Consider the following 15,725-nt stretch of genomic DNA (forward strand, 5'->3'; position numbering starts at 1 on the left):
GATGGCTGAGCATATTAACAAGTTAGTGTCACTTAGTAATGTAATAGCAAGCAGCCTTCGTTTTTCTGGGTCTTGATTGCTGAGCATAATAACAAGTTAGTGTCACTTAGTAATGTATCTTAGATAAACCTCTTTATTTGCAAAAGGAGATGGAAGACACATGCAATTTCTAGAGAAAATTGCTCCTGAATTCATGTGTTTTCTTGTTGCAATTTCTAGAGAAAATATTAATTCTTAGAATTTGCTCCTGAATTCATGTGTTTTCTTGTATTTCCTCTCAGAGAAAAGGCATGAGTAGTTGCACATGGTTCTAAAATATGTAGCTGCACCAATTTTAAGGTGAGGAAAAGAGTGAGAACACTGGAGGTGTTCCTTCTACCCTGGGTACTGGGAACTCACTTCTGGAAGACTTGCATAAGGTTGGTTTAACAAATTGCTTAAGCATTTTCATTGTAAGTAAATGAGTGGTCTAACTGAGTCCCACTGGGAGCTACATATATTAAAATAAAGCACAGTTATAAGTAAATGAATGGTCTAACTGAGTCCCACTGGGGGCTACATATATTAAAATAAAGCACAGTTAATCAGTCTGGAAGTGAACTAGAGGGTTCACTGTCTGGCAGGACTGAGCTTTGCTATGGATATTTTTGCTGTGAGTTTGAAAACTTGGAAAAAGATGGTCAATTGGGGTTAATGGCTTATTTCTTCCATTGGAAGAAACATCTTTACCAGGTTCACAGTGGAAATGTGACTGACCTCTGTTTTCTCTGGAGTTCTGAACTGTAGTAGCAACCAAATCTGTTCTTTCTTTTTTGTTTCTAGAAGGCTGAAAACAGACTCAGATCCAAAAAATAAGGGAAACTTTAACTTATTCTGCTGCTGGTGCCTTTCTCAAGGCTACTTCTCCACAAAGGTTCTTTGTTTAAATCACTCTTATGCTAATTGTGATGGAATTGTTGGCATGCCTAAATTGCAAGACAGATGAGCATTAGCACTATTGGTCTGATTGTTAGAGTCTCACTGGTGCTGTAGTTTTTAACTGAGAATATATTCTTAAATCTTCAGTTACTCCATTTTTAGTTAGGTCATAGATTGTTTATATCTGTTATTATTAATTTTATTAAATATTTTCAGTACAAATCAAGGGTAGATGTGTGCTCCTGTTGTTAATGATGTACTGAACAGAGTGGCATTTATAAGTTGTGCATAGGTGATGAAGGCATTTTGGAAGAAAAAATGCCTTTGACTAAACTTGTAAAGTGTGTCTTTCCTGAAGTGAACCCGAAGGAGTTTCATTGATATTCAGATAAACAGACAACAGGTGTTTCATATTTTGGAAATGTAATTTACACAGGATAAGAATCATGCTGCATAAAATTAATGTCTCATCTCCTAAAAAAAACCCTAGAAATGATCCTTGATACGAGTCAAAAAGTTTGTAACACTTCTGGGAGAACAGTCCAGGCAAAAGAAGATTATTGTGTACAGGACAAGCCATAATAAAAACTGTCAGTTCTGTCAGCCCTTCTATCTGAGGTCTATAGAGGATTAAAAGGATATTGAACATGGTGTAACAGCTATCTTCTGTGTGAAAAGGGATCACTGTTGTGGTGAACATAAATGTACCCTTTTAAAAAGCTCCATAAGGTTATGTGTGGCTGAGCCACAAGTGGCTGGTTTGGCAGATAAAGTGCTGCTTTCAAGTACTTGAAAGAGAACAGTCCAAGGTCTAAATAGGTAGTATCAATGTCTTGCAAGTGTGTTTCTTGTGTGTCTCCTGCACTACTGGAATAGTATTGGATACTATCAAGTTTGGTATCATAAGCACCAAACTACATTTTGTTCCTATGGTGTTGAGAAAATATTAATTGATATCTAATGTGAAATTTATTTGGTGTTAACAGAGAAGTAGCAGATTGGCTTTTAAGTACTTCTTTTTTGTAACTCTAAAATCTCTAAGCTTTAAACAAAGATATGTTGTTGACAACAATAAAACATTTAACTAGGTATAGTTTTTCTAGGACAGTTTTACAAATTTTGAATGTTGATTAATACATCTGTGCTGGTTTGAGCTGAAGCAGAGTTAACTTTCTTCACAGAGGCTGGTATGGGGCTATGTTTGGGTTTTGTGCAGAACACAGAGTTGATAATGCAGAGATGTTTTGGTTATTGCTGAGCAGAGCTTACACAGAGCCAAGGCCTTTGCTGCTTTCCGTACTGCCACGCTGGCAAGAAAGTTGGGGCTGCATGGGAGACTGGGAGGAGACACAGCTGGGACAGGTGACCCAAACTGACCAAAGGGATATTCCATACCATAGGACATCATGCTCAGTATGTAAGGTGGGAGGAAGAAGGAGGAAGGGGGAACATCTGGAGTGATGACGTTTGTCTTCCCAAGGAACCGTTACGTGTGATGGGCCCTGCTCTCCTGGAGATGGCTAAACACCTCCTGTCTGTGGGAAGCAGTGAATTAATTCCTTGTTTTGCTTTGCTTGTGTGTGCAGCTTTTGCTTTCTTTATTAAACTGTCTTTATCTCAACCCATGAGTTTTTGTAGCTTTTACCCTTCTGATTCGCTCCCCCATCCCGTTGGTGGGGGAGTGAGTGAGCGGCTGCGTGGTTCTTGGCTGCTGGCTGGGGTTAAACCATGACAAGAGCAATCTCATGATGCTTAATGTGAAACAAGAAACAGGAAACAATGCTTAGAAATAATATTGCTGTAAATCTATAATATTTCAAAATTTTGAATTTAAAAAAAAAAAAGTTTTTTGGTTCTGAACTAAATGGGACAAAATAGTCTACCCAATGTAGCTTTTACTCAGAAGGTGGAGGTTTGTTTGTATGCAAGTATGAAGAATAGCTATTCAGATTATAGAATGGATTTCTTATGTACAGGATTCAGATTCTTTGGTACAGACTTTAAGAATTGCAGCATCTGCTTTTCCCTAAGCATTCATGTGTTTGGTCAGTGGTATGGGTACAAAGGTAAAGCTGAAAGTGAAACTCTAGCTACTGAAAATGGGTGGGGTATTCTTGTACATTGCTAAATTCAAGTTTATTTCCTCCTACATTATTTAAAATAATTAAGTTTGAAGACTCAGATTTCCAAACACTTTTTCTTTCATGGTACAAAGCGACAACCTTTAGGCCAGTTATGTGTTAAGTCCTGCTGGAAGGAGTTTACAAAATCATTTTTCAGGAACCATTGGTGACTTATTCGCCAAGCACTTGTTGGGAGCAGTTAGGTTATGGAGAAAGGTATAAGATGTAAGGGCCAATTGCAGTACCTATACTTGAGTTTGAGTTCTAATACAATATTTCAAAATAGAAAATCAAGGATCATATTCGTTTACTACTGTTTAAACACATCTGGTAACATTCAGTGTATTATATTACACTTTGTAGTTTTGTACCGAACTCTTATAGGATTGTTTTAAACTTCCTGAATGTATCTGGAAGTGTTCACAACAAAGTAAGGTAGCTTAGTCTTCCACAGAGGATTTTTATAAAACAGATTAGAAGGAGAGAGGCAAAAATGAGAGACATTGAAACCAGTGACTAGCTTGTCATTCATGGGATTTGCAAAAATGTAGCAATTTAAATACAACCTTTTTAAAGAGGTACGGTAATAGTGCCTTGACTGGGACAGAATATCAATAAAGGGACCAACCAGAGTTCATTAGGCAGGTGGCAGAATATAAAGGATGGGAAATAACTGAAAAGATGAGGAGAGGACCAGGCATCTCCTGACCACATCAGGTACACCATTTTTGAAGCCAAAGAACTCTGAATGTTGTAGAGCAATATATAACAAATGGATTGTAAAAACAAAGCATAAATTTAGAGATGCTGTAAATAAATTGCCCTAGTAAAACTCCATGGAAGAGGTAGTCTGTGTGGGAGTGAAGGAGCTAGTGAAAGGTGTCTGGTGATGTTAAATGTATTTTTAGTAATATTGATTCAGTATGAGCTGCATGTAACAAAGTTGCTAATAGAAATGGGTACCAGTTATTTGATTTGCTTGTTCACAGATTGAGTCTATGAGAAAGCATAAGATGGTTGAAATGATTTGCATTATATATTAAAAATTAGTTTTGATTTCTGACATGTCAAAAATATGCTACAGTCTCTCTGATTTGGCACCTGCTGATATACATGCTTTGTGCTACAGTATTCTGTAAGTTGCACTGCTTTTTCTATTTTTACTCTAATTTATGTAGCAGCTTTATTCTGTAACATAAATTGGAGAAATATGATTAAAGTAATGATATACAAGCTACATAAAATGAAGTGGGTGAAAGGCAGCAGTCTTCGAGGTTAGATTGCAATATGGTACATGAAAAATTCTGTGTCCTAGTAAAATGACAGGAGTAGTGTAAGACCAAGCAGAATATAATCTTCCATGAACTGACTTGGAGCTGCTCACCATAGTGCAGTGTGTAGAGCAGTACCTCTGCACTGAGTACAGAGCACTGTCTGGCTGTGTTCTCACTGTTCAGCAAGGGCTTAAGAGGAAATCCCACCAACCTGCTTTTCTTCTGGTAGGCTCCATTTGTGCGTGTGTGTGTGTGATCACAGATCAAGAGAGCACTGTCCTGAGTATGCAGAAGAGATGTCATTAGGCAAGGACAGTTTTAACACAGAAATGGACGTTCTGAAGTGTGGTGGATGGCAAAAACTCAAAAGATGTCCTAAAAAGTGACTGGTGCATGCTCTTCTACAACACTGTCGTAGACATTGAGTCATTCTCTATGTTATCAGTATTTTCCAGTAAAATGAAGTTATGGTGAAAGATGATAAAAAGTTATAGGACCAAGAAGTGGAGAAGTTTCAGATGAACTGTGAAAAAAGACTACAGAAAACAGGAAGACAGCCAAAGAGAAGTAGAGGGGAAGAGGGGAGTTCTTGCACTCAAAGGGGATTCAGAAGTAGATGAGAAAAGAATTATGGCTGCGTAGAGAGCCAAAGAAGAAAAGAGAAAGATGAGGCATTGATGAATGGAATGATTTGGAGTCTATGTCCATATGATTCACTACCTCTTAAGTGTCCAAAAATAACCTTGTCTGTAAGTGCCATTATTCTGCACCAGGGTAGGAGGTTTTTGTGTCTGAAGACTAACTTTCAACTCTGAGCATTTCTTCCTTTCAATAAAAGGCACTTCCCTTACATGTCCTGTAGCTGCCAGCAGCAATGTCATGTCTGTCTCTAATCCTGTAGAGTGGCTCTATTTAAAATTTGCTTCCTCTGGTCATCTGAACTTTCTGACAGAGAAGTAGTCCCACTTTTTTATGGGTCTGCAGAAGGCTTACAGGACTTCCAGGTGACAGAAAAGGCAACAGATATGATGTGAGAGTCTTTCCTTCTTTCTTTAGTGATGAACTAGTATTGCAAATTTGTGATATTTAATGTTTTGTTTCTTATGGTTCCTGTGCATTGCCAACAGACTGGGCATTTTTCTTTCCAACATTACATATCCAGGACCATGATAACTACTTTGTCATGTTGTCTGTGTTTTGTACAGTTTCTGATGCCCCTTGTGTTCAGAGATGTTTCTTGGGGATTAGGTCTGTTTGTCCTATAGTCCAAAATTGTGTTCATAGTCAATTCTAATTTAAGATTGTCTTCTTTGCTATAGTGCATATACACAACAGAGTTCTCAGTCTTGCATGTAAGAGTCACTTTTTCTGTTTCTTGGCTGTGAATGAAAACATATATTCCTCTAAGTATCATTTGTCTTTGGTACTCAAATCCATATATCAACTGCTATGGTGTTTTGGTATTTAAATCTGGCCACAAAATCTCCCTGTTGCTTTATAATATTTTGCTTCTCTTCTGTCCATTGTGAAATGTAATGAACAGGGAGACAAAAGGATGGGGGATTTTTTTTGTTTGATTGTTAGGTGTGGGTGTGTTTTTGTTTTTTTTTCTTTTTTGAATGAAGAAAATAGTGGCAGCAAGTGGGTTTTTTTGTTTGGGTTTTGTTGTTTTATTTTTTACAGCTGCCAGCAGTAGGTTCTCACCAATGGCTTGCAGCAGAGGATCTTTATCCTGATATCTCTTTTAAAGGAGTGTATATATGCACAAATATCTGTTTAGGGTTGTCTTTGACCCTGTTTAAGTATAGAAGACCAAATGAGGAGAAGAAAGCCTAAGTTCTGCAAGGTTAGCCATAAGTAGATAAAGAGAAAAACTCGTGCTCTTCACTTCTACCGTCAATGGCAATGAGCATTGAAGTTGGGAATTAGATTTATTTAGAAAGAAAATATTTATTTCTTCCTCACATGTAGCTTTCCTATTTCACTCTTTATGGTCTCCAGCTCAGTGTTTAGAGAGTGGTCAAGAGACTTGGAACCAAGAAGAGCTTTGGGTCTCCTATGCAAACTGGTCTCTTATTCTCTGGATGGAATTAACTCTACCATTCTCTTAAAGTGAATTAGCCAAAGCCTCAGGAAGTATATACAGAATATGTGTCAATCTTATGTGTACTGTATCTGGGCTGTTTCTCTGTGTAGTGGAGAAAGTCCTAGAAATTTCTACAAATAGTAGAGCTGGAAGCATTTTTTCAAAATGGCTCTTTATATCCTGCAGAAACCTTCATAAATGAATTAGGATTCAATGTGCTCTGCCAACAGTAACCATAATAAAGGTTATTTGGCCTGTTTTGAGATACATGAAAATTTGATAGGTTATCTGCAAAAATTCGTTGTGGAATATTACTCTGGATTTTCTGTTTCACCCTCAGTTTCTCAGCATACATGTGATACACTTCAGGTAACGTTATTGCCAGTTACATTAGTGCTTGTTCACTGCAATTTTAGTGAACAATATAACTAAATTGCCCTTCTTTGTTTAGAGGCAGAAGTGTATTAAGGGTTGGTCTAGACCCAGAAGTGAGGCTGTTGGTCAGATATTTTAACTTTTAAATAAAATACTGGGTAATGTTTCAACAATTAAACAATGAAACCTATTAACCAAAAATTACTCTTGGCTATGGTTTCCTTTTCTCTTTTGCTGTGCAAAGAATATAGTGTTGCCTTTTACATTGAAGTCAATATGCACATGAAGTGAATGTTGTGTCTTTTAAGATTCAGCACAGCCTCCATGTGTCTAAAGGAGATGCTTTTCCATGAACAAATAGGGGGAAGATTCATAATATAAGGTGTTTTCTGATAGTTGTTAGGATTTTTCCTATATTTTTACAAAGAAATATATATTCTGACATTAACATAGTCCCATATGTAGTCTGAAATGTTGTTTGCCTGGGTTTTTTACCATAGTGAGCATGTAACTTTTAATATAATTTGGTAGGAGCTAGCAGATGAATTAGAGGCATCTAATCTAAATTTCTAGTTTGTTGTTTACATTATTTTGAACAAAACCTGTAGCAATGTAATAACCTTGTAAAACAAAAGGTGGGATTTCATGGAGTGGGAGGACAGTTGCAGGAAAAGGAAAGAAGTGTGATACTAAATGTTTCTTCAGATGGGGATATGCATGTGGAATAGAAGCTCATGGTAATTGTCGGTATATTCCCTTATGCACGGTATTTTGCCTGTGATTTTTGAAAGGATCAATCACTTGCAGCAATTTATGTAATAACTTTCTGGTGGGTGATTCTAGTACTTTATTTATGCTTTTTGCCTGGTTCACCAAAACGCAATACCTTTGCTCCTTTGTACAGTAAATGCACTCTGTAATATCTATTATGGTGTGGTCAAAGGATAATTTATTGTCAGATAGAAAAATAGGTCAACACTAATGTCGCTTGATGATCAACCCCCCAAGTTTAATAAAACACCTCACCAGCACGCATTCAGCACAGTGCTTGATGTTTTATTAGGACTACAGTACCTTACAGTACCTAGCGATAGCAGGAGTGTAATTACTGAGCTGTCAGGGTGATAAGTGGGATTAATGGCAGCCTGGTGCACTTTAGTCTGCAGAGTGCTTGGAAGATGGTATTATTATAAGAGAAAGTCTGGACTGGCATATTCATGGTACCCTCCCCTCCTCCCCAAAGCTCACATTCAAGTTTGTGTTACCCACCCCCACCATAGCTGACATTTTCAACAGCTGTTATTTGTGAACCAGATCAAAAATCAAAAGAGAAATTTGGTAAAGGTGTTTGCTAGCCACAGCGGGTAATCTGTACACTGCTTATCCTACCAGGTGCCATTCTAGTCAGTTTTGACATGAGATTGTTCTATATATATTGGTTTATATATGTGTGTGTATATACATATATATATACATATATTAAAAAACCCCACAGAAATGTATTTTCTGTTCAGTGCAGTTCTTTTAGTGTTATATACAGGACTGTTGTATTTTAAAGAAAACCACATTCAGGAAAGTGAAGAGTAAAAGGTTGTAATGGAATTGTTCCCTTTTTTAATCACACGATTTTTGACTTCTATTATTTCTTTGCTGCCTACACAGGCAAACTGCTCATCTGGGCCTGCATAGTAGTGGTATTTTGTCTAGCTTTTTTTTTGCTTTTTTTTCAGTCTGCCTAGAATGCTGAAAGCATCCTCTTGACTCAGTGCTCTGCTCGCAACTGTCCTGCCTTTGCTTGTTAAGGCATTTATAACATGTACCTGTCAGTGAGTAGTGCTGGGCAGTGGTGTGTTTAACTGCCACAGCTAAACCTGCTGATGCTCTTGTGTCAGAGCCCTCTGACATCCTGACTAGTTGAACTAGTAACCCACTATGGTGTTGAACCTGGATTTGGCTTAATCAGATTTCCCAGCTTTTGCTGCCTGTGAGACTGTTTTCCTTTAAATATATCCTCTGGGGCCTTTTCCCCATGACTAGTCTTGTGAGAAAATCCAAACAGCCAGTGCCACATGTGCCTTCAAATTCTGCTGGTGCCATGGTGTCTGCAATACTCAACTAGATGATAATGAATAATAAGATGAAAAGCTAATTAATCTTTTACTTAACTAGATTTGCCTTCTTTCATATTCCACCCCTAACTGTAAAAATGGCAACAAAAAACTCCCAATCCATGGGATTGACAAAGTCAGGCTAGTGTTTCACTGCAGGTATTTCAGGCCTTTCATTCTTTTTAATATCATCTTCCTTTCTTTGTGCACATAGTCCATCAGGCTCTTACAGCTTTCCTGTGTTCGAAAATACTCTATCCCAGCCAGTTCCACAGTGTTATTGTCTATCACTGAAAAGCAATAATTAAGGTAGACTTGTGGAACTTATGTAAGTAGCTGGGCTCAAATAATATGTAAAGAAGCAAATATTATTTAATTTGCCATAGATTGTTAAACCCACAATTTATATAAATTCAGTATGTTAGTAAAGCAATATTGAAAGAACATCTGGGATAATGTAATGAATTCTGAGATAAATAGTAAGGCATTTAACCTATTTTAATCATTGATCTATAAAACCAAAGCTATGTACAAGTATGTTTGTGTTTAATAGAGAATTATTCTGCTTTGGCTTTTACCTCCTTTTTTTTTAAGGTTTGCTTACTGTAAGTTACGTAGACTACCCTGAGAGCTTAATCCTTACATGTGACTTGTGCAGGCAACCAGATCTGTACATCCACATGGAATACTATGCAGGAACATGCAATCAATCTTTATTACTTAGTGTGTTTTAATATACAGTTAGGTTTTGTCATTAGAAATAACAAGAAGGTGGTCTCAGGGGTTTCAGTTGTGAGTATGCATAAGACTACTGAATTGTCTTCATAGGTCACAGACTTATTGCAGGAAATTCATAGAAAAGTGACTTGAAAATTTATCAGCCATTCATATTCTTTGGACATACAGTACAAAGTAATTCCATCCTCTGTGGAAATACACTTGGTTTTGTATGTCTGATTGTCCAGTATTCAGAATTTACAAAGACTTCCAGGACTTGGTTAGTAAATTCAGATTCACAGCACAGATGGTTTTTTTAAATGGAAAAATGAAATGATCAGAAGTTTAGCAATCTTGGATTTCAGGGAAAAAGAACTTGCCCCTGTGTAATTTGACATTGTTGCCTAGTACTTAGAGATGTGTAGTCCATATATTTGTAATTGCACCCTCTGCCTTCCTTTGTAAAGTGGAGTCAAGAGAACACAATTCATCTGTGTTGATATAAGTCAATAATGATCATATAGTGCTTTGAGGCTTTAAATAGAAATTTTATGAAAATGTTCTGTATTATTGTGGCTTATCTTCTAACATGCTAACTTGAAAAACATTATGCTATTGGCCTCATTTGTATTCTGCATCACCTTGACACGTTTTCTTTTATTCCTGTAGATGCTTAAAGTGTGCAGATGCCCCCTGTCAGAAGAGTTGCCCAACTAATCTGGACATCAAGTCATTCATCACAAGTATTGCAAACAAGGTAAAGTCAGGCTCGCTGTAGTACATGGAAGGAGATGACAGCAGTTACTTGCAGTTCTGTGTATGGGATTGCATTTCAAAGTTTATCTTTGTAAAGTCTTAAAGAAAAGTGTTTAGAACAGGTGTTTTGAAGGTTGAGTCAGCTGGTTTTTAGTTATTTCTGCTTCTGTTCTGTGTCTGTACAGACAATGTATAGTGCAGATCTATTTCTTCATTTCACTTTTTCTATAAAGCTTTTGGGTTTGATGGGTTTGAAATAGGATATTCAAAGGCCTGAGCATTTTAATGTCATTATTTAACCTTTATGCTACCTGAGATATTACAAATCATTAAGGGTGAAGTTTTTTTGTGATTTTATTGTATTTTAAGAAGAGATTATAGTTTAAATCTCCTTTGGGCAGAAATTTGGCATGAAGGTGGTCATATGAAGGAATTTTTTCTTGTACTTTATAGTAAGAGGCTGTGGTTAATGCAAATGTAGTCACTCACTAGGATATTAATAACATACTACAGGAGTGAATGGAACCCCCTCTTTGGAGGTACTGTACCTTTTCCTTTCTTAATGGGCTACTGTACTATGGTCATAATGAAATCTTAAAAACATTATTCTGAATTGTGGTTTACAAATGACTTTAATGGTCAGAAATAGAAAGAAATAAGTAGATAAATAACGATAACTGCAAAGTTGATGTGACAAGATTAATTAGGCTGTCTGGAATAGCCTAAAGATGACTGTATATTGATTGCCCCATACCTTTTAAAACTTACTTCCCATCTGTGGATTCATTAGCTGCCATGTGATTTATTTGTCTGTATGAGCCCAACTAGACTCATAATCTACCAAGGGTGCTACAAAGATTTTCTGCTTGCCTTTTATGCTCTGTCTCACTGTTAGATGCAGCTGAAAGGACCAACGCAGGTAAAACTGGAGTGCTGAGAGCAACAGCAGCACTTCCATGTGCAAGTGAACAACCACATTCCTTTTTTCACTCTGTGTGGTACAGAGAAGACGCCAGTAAATTCTGCACCTTAACAAGAAACATTAGGATAAGAGGAGATATTAAGATGCATGTATCAATTATAACATAACTACGTGTTGATGTGGTTTGCAGTAACTGGCATTATGCCCAGTATATGCATATAGACAGTTTTCTTATGTAATCTGTACCCTGTCACTGCTGCATTTATTTTCATGAATGTAGGCATCTGTTTGCAACCACAGTATAGTATGTGGCATATTGCTGCTTATTACCTCTTCAGGCATCGTGAAGCAGGCAAACTGAGCAGAGAAGGTACAAGGCAGTAATGAAACTGCTACTTTCCATTTCATCATTGTGCTGTAGTTTGTTTAGGAAACCTAAAGCAAATTTTATGAAAGTATTTTACCAGGATGGTCTTTTTTTATTAAGGATTTGTTCTGCTGCCGCTTTTAGTAGGATAATGTGGTATGTTGTTGAGGAAAGAAAGAGGGCCTGATTATCAAAACCAAAGCTGTGAATAAGCAACCAGGGAAGATGGACTGAAAACTGCAACAGAAGGTGTCAGAAGAGCTAATAGCAGCAGCATCCTGGTACAGTAAATTTGGTGGGTCGCTTAGACTGATAGCGTCTGAAATATGATGCTCCTTTGTGACTTGACAGAAAGAGTGAATCATTTTAACACCTGATTCGTTTCGTATTCTGTGATTCCGTTACAGAGCAGAGATGAGCAAGGTGGGGTGACTGCAGAGATTAGAGAGGTTTGAGAGTTGTGTGTTGGCAAAGGTAAACTGTAATAATATTAGTAAACTGCCTCAAAGCTTTGAAGTAAAAGTCTTTGCCCTGCTTAATCCAATGGGTACACTCTTAGTGATTTTAATAGGGCCAGATTTAACCTGTCAGATGGTCAATGAGGTGGATGAACCCTCTAGAGTTTGGGCTGTAAGAAGATGAGTTTCAAATCCTTTTGGAAGCTGCAGATGCTAGGTAAAGACACTGCTTTTGCCCTGAGGAGGTGACCTGATCACTTGGTGTTTTATCAGAAAATTCTGCTATAGGAAAGAATTTCAGTGTGCTACTATTCATTGTCTCAGGAAATTTAACTTTTTGTTTTTTAGTAGAAAAACCAAAGTATGTTAGATAACTGAAATGTAACTATAGCATGTCTTTTGGGACCCTGTCCCTATCTGTCAGTAGCTTCTGTATCCACTCTGAAACTAGTTCTTATAAAAGGTGTACAACAGCTTTTGGTACCTGCTTTTACCTCTGATGTATGGTAATTGTATAGGCAGTAGGAAACATTCATACACAGGAAATATTACGAAGTCAGATAGTTGTTTTCTGCCATTCAAGATGGTTAGTATGGGAAATTGCATGCCTAAAATCAGCACTGCTTCAGTGAAATCAAGTTTCAAGTGTGAGTTTGCATACAGTCTTACCCTCTGCTTTCTCTCCTTATGCTATTGAAAGAAATCTTATGTAGCATGGTTGTGGAAGCATTTCTCTGCAACAGCTCTAATGCTGACTTTAAAAACAAACAACCAGAAAGCTAACCCAAAAAAATAAACCCCCCAGAATTAGAAGGGATAAAGACACACACAGATATGCTGAACAATTAGTTGAATTCATGGGCTGAGAAACAAGGCTAGGAAATCTTGCATGTTTGTAGCCATCTTGTCAATGGCTGTGCCTCCTGTAGTTCGTGTGCCAAGCAGTTTAAGGAAATTAACAGTGCTTAGAGGGAACCCAACCTTGACGTTGGTGGCTGCTGTCTGCTAGGCCAAATTTTCCTTATGATATATTAGTTTTGATGGCTTTGCTAGAAAATATTTATCTTCTAACAAATTCTGTTCTGTAGAAAAAGTAGCTGAACTCTTCGAGTCTCCTTTATTGATGGATTTTTTTTTCTAGGTTTAGGTATGCACTGCTGTTTTTTCAGTACAGCATTTTGAAACTCCTTGCTCTCTGTCAGGCCAACAATAGATATAAGGTGGAAGTTGAGAAAGGGATGTTGAAAGTTGAAATGATTCACCAGAAGTCATGACCCTGGCGGTGTCTGTGTGAGACTCCACTACCATGGCTGCTCCTGTGGTGTCCTCTGCTCTCTTTCTTTCTGCTGCTGTGGTGGTTCAGGTACCTGCACCTTGTACTTTTAGAGAAGGCAGGCAACAAGAATGGTGTACTTTTGAAGGCTAGAACTTGTAATTTATAGTTTTGAAAGTTTGTGATGGAACCAATAGGTAATTTTTCGGTTTGCTATGTATTTTGCTAGACTTTTATTGACATAATCATTTTGATATCATTCAACAGTCTGAATATTCTGCTTGCTGAATATTTTTGTATTATTGTCACAGAAGTACTTTCTTAACATGATCAAGGATATTTTACGTGTTGTTGAAAATACTTTTCAAAATGATAAATCAGTTTTTGCAGCTCTCATCTTTTAAAATAAATTTCATTTTTTAAAATTTAAAATCTTATATATGGTATCTTCTAGACAAAAATAAATAGGTGAAACATAGAAAATGCAGGTGCTTGAGGTCAGTAAATTCAGGAAAGTGGGGTATGTTTTCTAGACTTATTGAAGTCCCTGTCCTGCTTCTGAATCTTTCTTTATCACTCACTTGAGAAAGTCACTTCAGCTGATTACTCTTCTACTTGTTGAGAGAAGATTCTGTTCAATAAATTCCTTGTCATTATCCTTGTGTAAGCTGTATTGCATGCAGGTATTTATTTAAACATTATTCATTATTAATATAGAGTATTTAGACAGCAACGTACTGAAAATGAATTACTTTGTCAGGTATTTAAGAGCTCTATTGTATGCAGTTTGTTTTGTTGGAAAATGGTTATAGCAATCATAAAAGGTCAGGGATTCTTGTTCTCTTAAGCCTGAGGCTTTTTAGATATTTACAGGCCATGTACAATGTAGCTGTTCTGGCTGTTCTGCCATTAGACCTGAGCTCAGGAGTAGAAGAGGGACAGGGGAGGAGTGTTGTTTCTGGGTTGAGAGGGTAATTGAATTGCCAGACTCAATGAGCCTTGAGCCTCTTTGAGAAAAAGGATGCCATTTATGCTGTATTGTGTTAGCTGCTGTGACTCAGTAGAGTTTAGGCCACAACTTCCATTCTCTTTTTCCATACAAACTGGATTACAACTCCACTTTATAAAGGTACAATCTATTCTATTGTGTCTTCCCAGTCTGTGTTTCTCAGTTCAGACAGACCACTTGCAATTGTGTATCTCAGAGACCAGACTTCAAATTCACTATGCACACATTGCTACTTTTGTTTCTAAACATCAGAAGACAGCAAACAAGTATTCTGACTTCCAGCTGTCCTCTCTTTAGATAGTGTTCACATTGCAAAATGTGTATTCTTTGTTTTATAATGCGCAAGTACCATCTTAGTTATTTCTTTCTTTAAAAAGAAGAGATACACTGTTTGAGTTCTTTGTAAACCCCAAACGTGTTCAGCTGCTGCGGCAGAAAGCTTTGCCCACTACCATGAACACGTACCAGAAGTGATTTTAGGATTTTATGTCATCCTTTTCCCGTGTTGCTTTGTCAAAGAAAGAAGGAATTGGTAAAATGGAGCTCTAGCACTTGTCATCCTTTAGGACTGGAACAAGCAAATGTTTTACAGCAACAGAAAATCCTACAGTTTCACAGAAACATCTCTCAGCCTGAGCACTTGCAGGCTGTCCAGCTTTCCTCCTGTTCAACACAGTCAAGTGCCAGGGAAGCAGGCCTTGAGAAAACAGTAACTCCTCACTTGCTCTACCGTTGAACTATTCAGTGAGACAGTTTTGGAGCTTTTTGTTATCAGACACCTTTATGGTTGAGTAAGTCATATTGAAAAACAACTGTTGGTGCACATGGGCATATTAACTTGTGTTACATGGCACAGGCATAAGAAGTGAATGACTCAGCCTTTATAGTCTGAGTCTATAATGAAAAACTGGGGGTGCATAAGTGTCTTTTCATGTTACTGTTACTCAAAGAACACACTGGTCACTGCAGCCCTCTGTTACTAGCTCTTACATTTTTATCTCAAGCCTTGCAGTATTACAGTGATTCCTGACATTGGCTTAACAGTTTTCTTCTCGTTCAGAAAGACCTTCTTCTCCTGTGTATCTTAATAATAAAGATAAACTGGTCTGAGCTGAAATATCTACTGTTTCCTTACTAGCTGGAGGCCAGCGTTAAAAAAAAGTAAACAACAACAAAAAAGAACACCCCTCTGTCCCATTCCTCCACCCCTCAAAAAAAATAAAACAACCCCACCAGAAAGACAAACAAAGAAAAACAAAACCACCCAACCCTCAAAATCAGCAAGGCCATGATGCCCTCTGGATGAGAAGTAAAATGTTGTCAGTGGGCTTTGCAGAGT

General features: G+C 37.4%; 1 protein-coding gene across 1 annotated transcript in view; it reads left to right on the forward strand.

Annotated features, from left to right (window-relative positions):
- DPYD (dihydropyrimidine dehydrogenase) overlaps nucleotides 1-15,725 on the forward strand; it is a gene marked incomplete at its 5' end in the record, with an annotated part of 196,336 nt that overhangs the window by 63,823 nt on the left and 116,788 nt on the right. The window contains one exon of the mRNA XM_009083388.1: nucleotides 10,271-10,358. Within this exon, the coding sequence (XP_009081636.1) occupies nucleotides 10,271-10,358 (88 nt within the window). The remainder of the gene's footprint in view (nucleotides 1-10,270; nucleotides 10,359-15,725) is intronic.

Source organism: Acanthisitta chloris, unplaced genomic scaffold (assembly GCF_000695815.1).
Source record: "Acanthisitta chloris isolate BGI_N310 unplaced genomic scaffold, ASM69581v1 scaffold3621, whole genome shotgun sequence".
Taxonomy (NCBI): domain Eukaryota; kingdom Metazoa; phylum Chordata; class Aves; order Passeriformes; family Acanthisittidae; genus Acanthisitta; species Acanthisitta chloris.